General features: G+C 44.5%; 1 protein-coding gene across 1 annotated transcript in view; it reads left to right on the top strand.

Annotated features, from left to right (window-relative positions):
* Nucleotides 1-265: 265 nt before the first annotated feature.
* SH3RF1 (SH3 domain containing ring finger 1) overlaps nt 266-13,710 on the top strand; it is a 163,404-nt gene continuing 149,959 nt past the window's right edge. Inside the window, 1 exon segment of the mRNA XM_006081884.3 lies at nt 266-1,468. Coding sequence (XP_006081946.1) covers nt 1,076-1,468 — 393 coding nt within the window. The 5' untranslated portion in view covers nt 266-1,075.

Below are 13,710 nucleotides of genomic sequence, written 5' to 3'. Positions count from 1 at the left end.
GGAGGGGGTGCAGTCCCCGGCTCCCCCCCGCCCCGATATGTCAGGAACAAACTGTGAACGCTCCCACCCAGACCTTTTCGCCCCCTCTTTCTCTTAGACGCTCACGTTTCCCTGTATTTTGGTGGCGGTGGGAGAGCGGCGCAGTCCCGGGTGGAAAGGCTTTTCCCTGAATGGCCCCGTGTTCCTAGGATGCCCCCAGTTCCCAGTGCAGCCTTCCATGGCCAGATTCTTCAGGTGATAATTTTGCCAGGTTTTCTGAATGGGAGTAGGACAGGCCGTTCAGAAATCCGGTTCCGAGTTTGTCAACCGCTGCCCTGAAGGCTGCTTGTATATTTCAGCTGCTTTCAGGCGGATCTTTCGTGGTGTCCTTTAGCATTGTCACAACCTTCGGCTCGTTTTGGTGTGGGCAGGATTAAACGGTGCTATTTTTAAGGCCAGCGAAGAAACATATGTATTCAATATTGGGATCATTTACCACAAGTGATCACATGAGGCATGGTTTTTCTTAGACGCTGAGGTATCTTAAAAAATGGGGAATTTGTTGGATTTAAAAGTAATTTCAGGTGGAGAAAACTTTCAGTTGCTTCTGTTCAGCTTCCCATACGAGCTGAGGACTCTATTAAGGCAGCTCATAGCACTTTGAGAGCCGAAGAAATTATGGTCTTTATTGCATTTCATAAATCCTATTTATTGCACGAATCCCGGGGAGGACTTCATAGCTGTTTCTGCACAGTGAACTCCTCACTATCGCTAGGGATTAATTTTGAATTGTTTTTAAAAGCCCATTTTGTTTTTAATTGTTGGCTTTGGAGATCAGGAACCACATTCCAAAGCAAAGCTGCACTGATATTCAGAGGAAGCACTTTTGTGTACTTTTTGGTTCTTGGCTCCTCTGTGAGCCTTTTCCCCAGATAACAATAGTTATTATTTTTTTTCCTCCCTCCTCTTTCCGCACCCCCCACTCCCCCCTCCCGTGACTCCAGAGCACAGTCTGAAATGGATGTTACATGAATCACTTTAAGGGCTGCATACAACTATGAACATTTCTGAAGCTTTCCCTCAGTAGACGATCAAGATGGATGAATCTGCCTTGTTGGATCTTCTGGAGTGTCCTGTGTGTCTAGAGCGGCTGGATGCTTCTGCCAAGGTTTTGCCTTGCCAGCACACGTTTTGCAAACGGTGTTTGCTGGGGATCGTAGGGTCCCGAAATGAACTCAGATGTCCCGAGTGCAGGACTCTGGTTGGCTCCGGTGTCGAGGAGCTTCCAAGTAACATCCTGCTGGTCAGACTTCTGGATGGTATCAAGCAGAGGCCTTGGAAGCCTGGCCCTGGTGGGGGCAGCGGGACGAACTGCACCAGTGCATTGAGAGTTCAGAGCAGCTCGGTGGCTAACTGCTGCTCGAAAGATCTGCCGAGCTCCCAGGGTGGACAGCAGCCGCGTGTGCAAGCCTGGAGCCCCCCCGTGAGGGTGAGTAGCCTGCAGAAGCAGTTTGCTTAATGATGGTGTGGTAATGACCACATTTTTTTTTTCTTTATTCTTCAACCTGCTGTTTTCTAAATCAGCCTATTGCTACAAAAAGCCACACGTGCTGTAACAGATAGGAAATTATTTTGCTCCCCTTTTGGAATGAAACTGGATATACATAATCAATTTTCTTGTTTTTGAATTTCCTCCAGATAATCTCTATTATCTTTTCAGAAACAAGTAGCAATTCACTGAAACCTAAAACACAGCAGCTTTTTGTGACCTCTTTAAAATGGAAATTTGTCATGGTTTTTACTTTGCTGATGGATTTGGGAGAGCCATAATGATGTATGTATGTGTACATTTATGTATACATGTTATAAACATGTGTGAGAGTAAATCATAAGCAGGAAGTCAGACCTTAATTTTTATGTTGCTTAGAGCACAGAATTTTCTGGTTGGGGGAATTCTTAACAAATCATGGCCACAGGTAGCAGAGTTTGGTTGCTGTAGCAACGAAATGTCTTTTAGGACTATGCTAAAACAGCAAGAGAATCTAGCTTTATACAGAAAGTGAAATTAAATATTCCATTGAAATGGTTTTTCTTGGGTTTTGGGTTTGGGCTGAAATAATTTTAAGTGAAGTTAAATATTTGGACAGTTATCATAACTTAAATTTCTAGAAGGTAAGGTATTTTGAATAAATCTGAATTTATGATGTGGGTGATGACATACGATATGCTTTGCTCATCTTTAAAATAATAAAAAGTAATTATGGGCTGCATACAACTATGAATATTTGTATAGTTAAAACAATTCCATTTGTGTTGGAAGAAACAATTTTGATAATTGGCCAAACTGATAAAAAAATAAATTTTTTAAAATATAGTTTATTGATTTTTTTGCAGAGAGGAAGGGACAGGGATAGAGAGTTAGAAACATGGATGAGACAGAAACATCGATCAGCTGCCTCCTGCACACCCCCTACTGGGGATGTGCCTGCAACCAAGGTACATGCCCTTGACCGGAATCAAACCTGGGACCCTTCAGTCCGAAGGCCGACACTCTGTCCACTGAGCCAAACCGGTTAGGGCTAAAAAATATTTTTAAAGAACAGTTAATTTGGATGAGAATATATATTTTTCAAATATTTGTAATACACACACAAAACTGGCTTCTTTTATTTAATGTTGGAACAACCCATTGGGACAGCATTCAATGGTATAAATTCATAAATGTGACTCTCAGACAACTGTAAACGAGTACAGCCTTGTAACCATTCCCTTACTTCCCTCTCAGCTCATCTTTTAAAATGCTATATTTATATCACTAGATGTAACATATGTAAAGCATTTTAATCACTAGAAAACAGTTTCATCACTAGAATAGTAAAATTTCTTTTGCTTCTCATATTTAAGATTTTTAAGATAGCAATGACTTTGGCTTATGAAGGTTTTCTTTCCCTATTTGAAGCTCACATGTAAAATTGATCTGCTTATAGCACTTTTCTTAGACTTCTTTTATTTTATGGAGTTTACTGATACCTTGATTAGTGGATATGGACTCATCAATATTTTAACTACAGAATCAGTGATCAAGTTGATCATTTCTGAGACACCTGACCCAGGTTTGCTTAGTTTAATTAGGGAGTAGATTTACTTCTTTGGAGAGATTTGGTTTCCTTGTTAATTAGACTAGAGAAGGCATAGCTTCTGGCTATGAATAGAAGATTCTTAGTGGTTGACACCTTGCCTTACCTGTTGTGAGGAATGCATTGAAGGTTTGATTACTGATAAAAAAGGAATTTAACAAGAGGGCTCAAGCATTCAGCTTGACATTTTCTTTCTAACAGCAATTGACTATGTAATGCTGTAATGTCCATTTGTTTGAACTGCTAAGCTCCCAAAATTGAGTTTCACTTTTCTTAGTGAAATTTTTGTGAGATTTGTTGATGTTAGTATTGTTTTTGTGAGATTTTATTGATGTTAGTATTATTTTTCTGGCTTATACGATTTTCCTAATTTATTTCATGTTCCTTCTTTAGCATGAGAAAAATTACTCACCAAGGAGGCTTATAACTTGAATTGTTGAAGTCCATAAAACAGGAGATAATATCTGTTACTTTGTGGGTGGCAGGGAGAGTGTTGGATGAAACAACCAGGATTTTTCAGTTATTTGAGTGCATGCAAATGCTGCAATACTTAAAAAAAATAGTTGTTTTTTTTTCAAGTCTAAAAAATTTCTTATCAGTACTTTTTATTTTCAAGTATTCAAAACAACCAGGGCTACATAAATAGCCCAAGCATCTCAAAGGTAAAATATCTTAGAAAATACTCCTTTAGAAAGTAAGAAATCTATTAGATACAGACATGTGGAGGTTGTAGTGCACTCCTTCGGACACTTCCCTTAGGTGAGTGACCATAATAAATACCAAACGTGCATCCTCCTCCCTTAGATGTTCTGACATGACCAAGCGGCGCGTGAGCCTTTTTCCACATGTTGTGCAAAGCTGAAAGTGATAACATGTGGAATGTTGCTTCAGTTTATTAGTTATGTTCTATGATCCGTTAGATTGTGACCATGTGGCTTCCTCATGTGTTTAGCCGAGGTAGATTGAGTGTTATCAGCAGATACGAACATTTCCAATGTGTGACACACATCTTGTTCCCAGAATTTTAGTGTTTCCTGTCTAATATGAAGGAGAAAATGAAACAGTGTTGGGTTGGAGTCACCAAGGGAATCCATCGATTCTTTACCCCAAGTAAAGAATTGCTGTTGGTTTTGAGCCAAAGTCAAGCAGTGGAGTGAGCCACAGGGAGGGGGTGGTTGCAGATAATCTGTTTAATGGACTAAAAAATACCTGCAGAAGATAGATTTTTATATATATGCAAAGTGAGATATGGAAAACATATTTAAGTAATTCCTATAGAAGTACTACCTAATAGCATAGTTACATTTCTGCTTTCTATGTGTGATCCCATTGTTCAGGATCTATATCCATGCTTGTGTGTGTGTCTATCTATCGAGGTATTATTACATAATGATTTCACACTGCCTCTAAGTGAGTTTCTTCAGCAGAAATAGATCACACAACCATTGATTTACACTAATTTACATATCACTTATTCTTTTTAAAAATCTACAACATATTGAGCACTTATTAGGTTCCAGGCACTGCCCTGGCTGCTGGATAGATAATGATGGACAAACCAGATACAGATTCTGCTTAGCAATTAATGAGTATGTGTCAGTCTTGTTGGAGAGACACACTAACAGTAACAATGCAGGTAGGTAATTAAGCACAGTAAGTGTCATAGAGAGCCATGGGCGAGGAAAGAAGGGCCTGTATTAAGTGTGAGGGTAAATGGTAAATTGTGTGTGTGTGTGTGTGTGTGTGTGTGTGTGTGTAAGAGAGAGGGAGAGAGAGAGAGAGAGAGAGAGAGAGAGAGAGAGAGAGAGAGAGAGAGAGATTCAAAAACTTCCTTGAAGAGAAGGTATTTGAGCTGAGGTCTGAAGGGTGAAATGATATTATTGGAGGCTAGAGGCCCAGCGTGCGATTGAAATCGCCCCGCCTCCTGCTATTCGAGGAGGCACCCTGTGAGGGGTAGGGACCCACGCCTGACTTGCGCAGGGCTGGCTGCCACAGGAGTCAGGCCGGACGGTGCTGTGGGGGGGCTGGGACCCGCGCTTGACTCGCAGTGTCCCCCGCCCCCCTGCCTGGGTCTGCTTCGGGGCGTGGGGGGTTGGGACCACGCCTGACTCACAGTGTCCCCTGCCTACCCCCCCCCTTCGCTACCCACCCCACCCCCCACCCCCCACCTGTGTCCGCTCCTGGGCGCCTGAGCCGCCTGCCTCTGTCTCGTCTCCGCTCCAGGCCTCATCTGCGTGTGCAACCTCCTGTCTGGTAGTGACCCGTTACGGAGTCCCGGCCTAATTTGCATATTACCTCTTTATAATATAGATGGGGCTGGGCAGCCACAGGGGCAGAGGGGATGAGTATTCCAAAGGCCCTGACCAACAGCAGCACAGGGCATGGCTCCTAGAAAGAACCAACGGAAGGTGAGTGTGAACTAAGCAAGGGACATGGATTGTGACCTAGACGAGGCCTCAAGTACAGCAATGTGCAAGGCATCAAGGGCCACCACAAGGCCACCTGGGGTTCAGGGCCAGGTCCGTGGTGCAGCTAGTCAGTGCTCTGCATCGGAATTAGAAAGACACATCATTGGGACTGAAAATCACTGAGACTGGAGTGACCACAAACCTTCAGAACAGAAATGGAGCCTGGGGTCAAAGCCCTGAGAGACAGAGGAGAGGCAGGGCATTCTGGACATGGGGGGACACAGATGAAATCTCCTCTCTCCCGCAAATGCCCAGTGTGCTTCAGTTTCTCCAGTCATACCCACGCCTCCCTTCTCTCCCTCTCCTTATTGCTGACTATTATGGGCTGAATCGTTTCCCCCAACATTCATAAATTGAAGTCCCATGTCCCAGGACCTCAGAATATGGCTGTGTTTGGGGAATAGCACCTTTAAAGAAGTGGTGAAGGTAAAATGAGTGTGTATGGGTGTGGCCTAAATCCACAATATGACTGTTAATCCTTAGAGGAGGAGATTAGGAGACAGACGCAGAGGTAAGACCATGTGAAGACACATGGAGAAGATGGTCATCTACAAGCCAAGGAGAGAGGCCTTCAGAAGAACCCAACCCTGTCCACACCTTCATCTTAGATTTCTGGCCTCCAGAACTGAGGAAATAACTGTTGCTGAAGCCAGCCAATCTGTCAGACTTGATAAGGGGTAGCTCTAGCAGAGTAATACACTAACTGGGGACGTATTCCTAAAGGTCAGCCCATCGAGTGGCCTCTCGGTCAGTCCACTGCCAGTCCCATTCAGTCCCAGTTTTCCCATAGACCTGCCGTGGCCCAGCTCGTCTGTGCTCTTTACTCCAGAGGTGCAATAACCTTGAGAAATTCTTCAGTCCCTACCCACCCTCTTAGATGCCCAAATGGCCTGGCATCCTATATAGTAAAAGCCTAATATGCTAAGTGTCCGGTAGCCCAGTTGGCCGTTCAACCAATCAAAGTGTAATATGCAAATGATATGCTAAGGCCGCTCAACTGCTCGCTATGATGTGCACTAACCACCAGGGGGCAGATGCTCCGACTGATAGGTTAGCTTCCTGCTGGGGTCTGGTCGATTGGGGCTGAGCAAGATGGGCTGGACATGCACTGGAGCCCTCCCGTGGCTGTCCCTGGCTGGCCAACCTCCCTTGTCCCTCCCAGGCCCCAGTCGTGCACTGGTGGGGTCCCTCGGCCTGGCCTGTGCCTTCTCGCAATCCGGGACCCCTCGGGGGATGTCGGAGAGCCGGTTTTGGCCCAACGGCAGAACAACCAGTCACTATGATGCACACTGACCATCGAGGGCAGATGCTCAATGCAGGAGCTGCCCCATGGTGGTCAGTATGCTCCCACAGGGCGTGCGCCACTCAGCCAGAAGCTGGGCTCATGGCTGGTGAGCGCAGCGGCAGTGGTGGGAGCCTCTCCTGCTTCCACAGCAGCACTAAGAATGTCCGACTGACGGCTTAGGCCCGCTCCCCATGGAGAGCGGGCCTAAGCCGTCAGTTGGACATCCCCTGAGGGCTCCCAGACTGTGAGAGGGTGCAGGCTGGGTTAAGGGACCCACCCCCTGAGTGCATGAATTTCATGCACCAGGCCTCTAGTAGTTTTATAAAATGGACAGGAGGTTTATGTGGCAAGATACCAGATTCCAAAGGTTTTGGAGAAGAGGGAGGGAAGTGCTGGGAGAAGAGAGGTCCTAACACTGTTATCTTTCTCTAGTTCTTCTGTAAGTGGAATCTAGAGAGCGTGCTTTATTGGACGTAGCGGTGTCTACATGAGGCACCACCCAGAGGAAAGGCAGCAGGAAGAGGATGGAAGAAGAGAGGAGGAGAAAGGCAGGATGGCAGTGAGACTCCAGGGAGGGTGTGGAAAGCTAGTGCTAGCTCGGAGTTGCCCCAGGGGGCACCTTTGACCTCCAGTCAGTGCACAGGGACTTGTGGAGTGTTTCTTTCAGGCTCCATTCTGTGCTGTAATCTGTCCTAGGACAGAGGTGGCATTAATGCATGTTTCTGTTGAAAACATTTACTTTTGGGGGGATTAAAGCATCCAAGAAACAGCAAATAAGGCAGCATATAGTGAAACTCCAAACTATGGGGTAAGATATGGAATATGTCTGCCCAGCCGGAGTGTCTGGCCATCCTGCGCACTGAAGGTTGCTTGTTTGATTCCCATCGGGGCACATACCTGGCTTGTGGATTTGATCCTCGGTATCCTCGGTTGGGGCACTTAGGGAAGACAGCTGATCGATGTTTCTCTCTCTCTCTCTCCCACCCCCCTCCCCCCATCTCCCTTCCTCTCTCTAAGCATGTCCTTGGGTGAGGTTAGAAAAAAAGAAAAGGCATGGAATAAGTCTCTATAGTGAGGTCCGTGTCGAGTCGCCCCTGGATTTAGTGTCTGGTCAAAGGGTAGATGGAGTAACTGTGTTAGAGTGGACAGGGACACAGAAGGACATACTCCCCTGGTGTGGAAGGTTCAGTCCAGACTCTGGTAAAGGAATTGATGTGTCTGCACAGGCGGGGATGGGTCCCTGTATTCATCCACACTGGACCCAAGCACGACTTCCCATGTGGTTTCGATGAGGGAGACTCAGCCATTTGCTAATAATGAGAGAGGATCCTAGATAGGCTGCCTCCTGCACACCCCTTCCTGGGGATGGAGCCCGCAACCCGGGCATGTGCCTGACTGGGAATCGAGCCGTGACCTCCTGGTTTTTAGGTCAATGCTCAACCACTGAGCCACGCTGGCAGGGCAGTCCCTACCTCTGATTCCCTTTCTGTTGCCAGTGGTCTCTTCCTCACCCTGGCTCCTCTTTGCCGCCCTCCATTCCTGAACTCTCCTCCTCTACCAGGAAGGGTGCTGCTTTCCCCACTGCAGTCAGACACTCACTCTGCTCCAGTAATCCAGCCCCTCTGCCATCCATTGCTTTCACATGGTTTAAGCCAGTGGTCGGCAAACTGCGGCTCGCGAGCCACATGCGGCTCTTTGGCCCCTTGAGTGTGGCTCTTCCACAAAATACCAACTTCTCCGCATGGGCCACGAAGTTTCAATCGCACTGTACGTGCGTGCCTGCACGTGGTATTTTGTGGAAGAGCCACACTCAAGGGGCCAAAGAGCCGCATGTGACTTGCGAGCCGCAGTTTGCCGACCACGGGTTTAAGCAAACCTGAGACAATACATGACAAGCCTTTTTTATTCTGAGGTCAAGAGGCAAATGACTTTGCAGGTCCCTTTGTAGCAGGATTCTTCATGAGGATCCACAATAGTAGAGCAATGTCGTACGTGCAGTATAGTGAACGTGCTGGTGATAGAAATCTCACACGTGGAAACTGCTTTGCTAGGAAGGCTCCCTCATTGTGGAACGTAGACCTTCCCTCTCCCAAAGCTTTTATCATGAACAGTGCGTATATCTTTCTCTCCTCTTTCTCCTCCTCCTCCTTTTTAAATTTCAGAGACTTCTAAAAGTAGTGACCTTAAGAGCAATTCTGAGCCCCCCCACCCTTTCTGAGGCCCTGCAGTCCTTTGCAGTGTATGTGTCCGCCAATGCCTTAGTTAAGTGGATGGCAGCAGTTGCTTCATGAATGGCAACATATGGGTAGCTGTAAACACGGCCAATTTAAACACAGATGTGTGAGTGGGCTCTTTGGGGATAGCTGAGAAGGGAATGGAGGTGCCATTTCAAAGGGTTGACAGTAGCAGTTAAGTAGCAGATTATTTGCATTGTGAAACATGGCAAAAGAGCAGTAGGAGGATGTGCAAATCAATTTTGAGTTACATTAAATATAGCACAGAAAGGCAAGGACTGTCAAGTATAAACATTTTGTTCTGTTAGCCTAAGGAAATAATAAATTTCTTCAAGTATTTTTTTTTGTAAGAAAAGAAATCCTTTTGAAACACTGCCTTTTCAAATTCAGCAATGAATGGAGTGAATTTTCATTATTTTAAAGTATAGTAAGTGAACTAAGCATTGAATAATTATACAGAAGTGAAATGAAAGTTTACTCTAGGGTGCTCCATGTCTAGTTTTTTATTTATTTCTTATTTCAGAGAGAAAGGGAGAGGGAGAGAGATAGAAACATCAGTGATGAGAGAGAATCATTGATTGGCTGCCTCCTGCACACCTCCTACTGGGGATCGAGCCCACAACCCGGCCATGTGCCCTGACTGGGAATCGAACTGTGACCTCCTGGTTCATAAGTGAACACTCAACCACTGAGCCACACCGCTGGGCCCATGTCTAATTTTAATTTATGTGAGATACCCTCTCAAACAATATAGTAGTAATAGAATCAGAATATCAGTGTGGGATACATATAGTCCTGGCATTTGTATAAGGAAATGTGTTTGAGCATTGATATTTGAAAGTTGAACTTTTGATTTGTTATAAGGAGATTCTGTTCCTATAAAGCTAAAAGTATTCTTTCGCTTCTAATTATATCACTGCTTAGTTTTAAAGATCTTTAAGTAAATTTGAAAGTTCTTTAACGCATTAAATACATAGATTAAACATTAATATATGTAATACAATTAAATTTCAAACCTTAAATATTGGTTTTGCTCAGCTTATTCAAAGTGACATTAGTTAGCAAATCTCTCCATATTTTTCCATTGTTAAACTTGTCTTTTAAGCACACTCTTGGATAAATTATTTCCAGCATGTCATGTGTTTTTACTTTTTTCCCCCATAGTAGAGCACGATTGAAGAGTTTAAGTCCATGAGGCAAAATATTTTGGTAGGCCTAATTATTTTCATTCAGTATTATGTGTTTCATAGTACATAATATTATGTGCTGGTATGAGCACTTTCTTATTTTATAAAACAAGTCCAGAATACTAGAAGGTATTGAAAGCCTTGATTCTTTTGTACAAAGACAGGGATACTCTTGGAAGTGAAGTGTTGGTTGAAAGGCACCATCACGTGACAGCTTGAAACGTTGACATATTCCAAGATAGCCCAACTCTGGCACCAGAGAAGTATCGGGTCTCCGAGTAGGAGTATGAAAATGTAGGCTGTGTGGAAACTGAGGATCACCTATATCAGTGATGGCGAACCTATGACACGCGTGTCAGAGGTGACACGCGACCTCATTTTTTTGGTTGATTTTTCTTTGTTAAATGGCATTTAAATATATAAAATAAATATAAAAAATCTAAATCTTTGTTTTACCATGGTTGCAAATATCAAAAAATTTCTATATGTGACACGGCACCAGAGTTAAGTTAGGGTTTTTCAAAATGCTGACACGCCGAGCTCAAAAGGTTCGCCATCACTGACCTATATGGTGGCAAGAAAGAAGGAGACCTGGGTCCTTGTCTTGCCTTTGTGACTGTAAGCCAGTGATTTCTCTTCCACAGGCCAGAGTTTCCTCTTTTATACAATGAAGGCTTGTCTGATATCAGAGAAGCCGTGACATTTTGGAAATAATTACCCTAGCAAAGGCCAACTTTGATAGTGAGCATTTAGAACAAACTGAGATTGGGGTCTGGATATCCTCTTGGTGTTGTGAGATGAATGTGCCTCTCACAGTCACCCATGGGCACCAGGATCTGCTCTAATATCCCCTTAGAAGCCCACACTGTGTCTGCCACAGGAACCTCCGGATGAATGGATGAGTAATCGGCGTGAGAAGAGAGGCAGAGCAGAAAAGCAAGGGCAGCTTGGGGAGCATGACCTAGGATCAGTCTCTAAGCTGGGCTGGTTTGCGTGATGGGCCTCCAGTGGCCTGGAATGATCTACCCTGAGGATATTTTTTTTGCATTGATTTTTTTTTTAAAGAGAGAGTGGAAGGGAGGGAGGAGTGAAAGAGAGAGAGAGAGAGAGAGAGAGAGAGAGAGAGAGAGAGACAGACAGACATTGATGTGAGAGAGACACATTGATTGGTTACCTTCTGCATGTGCCCCGACTGGGCAGGGGATCAAACCTGCAACCCAGGTATGTGCCCTTGACCGGGAATCAAACCCGCAACCCTTCGGTGTACAGGCCAATGATCTAACCATTGAGCACACAGGCCAGGGCAGGAATGGCTTACCTTTGTTCTGCCTGAATACTACCTTCGTGTAAAGTTGTCACACTGCCTGAAATTTCAGCACTTAGAGATTGAAATTAGGTGTCCACATACTAAAATGTTCTCTTTGAAAGGGTATGGATTTATCCAGTCCCATTGCTTTCCCCATCCTCACTGAGGTGAGAACACCCACTCTGATGGACAGGAAGTTTATGCTGAAAGGGAGGGATGGACACTGAGTTTCTTTGGGGTCAGACAAGCCTGCATGGGGGAAGTGCAGTGAGGGGCTAAGGTGGGGTGACCATGTAATCTGTCCCCTACACTGGGACACTTTTGAGAGTGAAAAGGGATGCTGCTGATAATTTCGCGGAGTCAACAGCAGCCATCCGGGACTGTCTGGGGCAAACAGGGCCATGTGGTTACCCTAACTGAGGGCAGTGTGAGCGAGCCCAGGACATAGGAGAAGGTTTCATCAAGTGTGGGGAAGATGCCAAAGAACACAGAAGCTCTTTCAAAAATGTGCAGGGGAAGTGAGGGGAATTGATTTCTTCCTCTGAATGCTCCTTTCTGTGCGCTTTGTGGTTTTGCTGGAGCAAAAATGGGATGTAGTAGAAAAGGCAGGGGGTTTTAGCATCAGGCCAACCTTCTTCTATTTCTTGTTATCTGTGTGGCTCTTGGGCATGTTATTTCCTTAGTCTAATTTCTTAATTTGTAAAATGATGACAATCTGCTTTCCAGGGTTTGTGAGGATTACATGAGATAAGAGATTGTAAGCATCCAGGACCTAGTAGATACTCTGTAAATGCCAGTACTTTCTGTTTTCACTCTTTCCAGATATTAGAACTTTTAATACCATATGTCAGTTATATTGTAAAATAAAATCTGTGTGTGTGAGGGCACACATGTGGTTGGGTGTGGTCTGATCATTTATTTTTTATATTTTTTCAAAAAATATTTTTATTGATTTCAGAGAGGAAGGGAGAGGAAGAGAGAGAGATGGACACATCAATGAGAAAGAATCATTGATTGGCTTCCTCCTGCATGTTCGCTACTGGGGATCAAGCCTGCAACCCGGGCCTGTGCCCTGGCGGGGAATCAAACCATGACTGCCTGGTTCATAGGGCGATGCTCAACCACTGAGCCACACTGGCAGGGCTGATAGTTTAATTAGTCAACATTTATAATGTTAATGCCATAGGATATTTGGTTCTGTTTTAAGCAGCCAACTTAAACTTCAGGTACACAAGCTGTTCATCAGTTAGTGACTGCAAATGATGTCACTCAGTGGGTGGTTTGTCCTGGTCCTCCCAGTACCTGTAGTGCGACACTGGTTCTCGGGGTCTCACCTGTGAAAGGAGATGGTGACACCATTATCTCTTGTACCCCTTCCTGTCCCCGCATCCTGGGGTAAGAGACCCAGCCAGCAGGATCAAGTATCTGTTAGACAATCTGTGACTGGTTTCATTGTTTTTCTTTTCTTTTGATGATGTGGGGAAAATAATAGCTCAAATATTTTAAAATGTACATCTTTTGACTTTGTTCTTTGGCATAGTATTGAAAAGAGATAGATCCCTATGACTTCTGTCAGGGAAACGAGGTGTGCTTTGTAGTGCAGTTCTCATTTTGAAAATTAGTGTTAGGAAAGATTATTATGCCCTCACACGGGTCTTTTAATGGCACCATTGGATATACAGTGTGTGTGTGTGTGTGTGTGTGTGTGTACGCACGCCCTTTGTGGCTCATTTTTCATACTCCTGACACCCTCTTCCACCCTTCCTCCCATAGTATCAAGATTATGTTCTTTAAATAGATATTACTGGTCAGCTTATCCATGTTTTAATTATTTTTATATCTCCTATCTAGAGCATCTGATTGTGTGTGTGTGTGTGTGTGTGTGTGTGTGTGTGTGTTAATGTGGTAGAACCATCTCTGGCAAAAGAAGTGCATTGTGTAACTGATAACGTTCTGATGGCTTTTGGAAATGCAGCCACAGTGAAGAACCATACTGTACTTCAACTTTCAATAAGTTTGTATGTTTTTTTAATGGAGCTTCTATTTATGGTTGAAATACCCACTTCCTGATTTTGTAGGGTAAGAAAAGACACAGAGTGAACATGTTCTGAAGA

The sequence above is a fragment of the Myotis lucifugus genome, unplaced genomic scaffold (assembly GCF_000147115.1).
Source record: "Myotis lucifugus unplaced genomic scaffold, Myoluc2.0 scaffold_1, whole genome shotgun sequence".
NCBI lineage: Eukaryota > Metazoa > Chordata > Mammalia > Chiroptera > Vespertilionidae > Myotis > Myotis lucifugus.
Note: the sequence above shows the minus strand (reverse complement) of the source record. Positions and strands in the feature narration are given on the sequence as shown.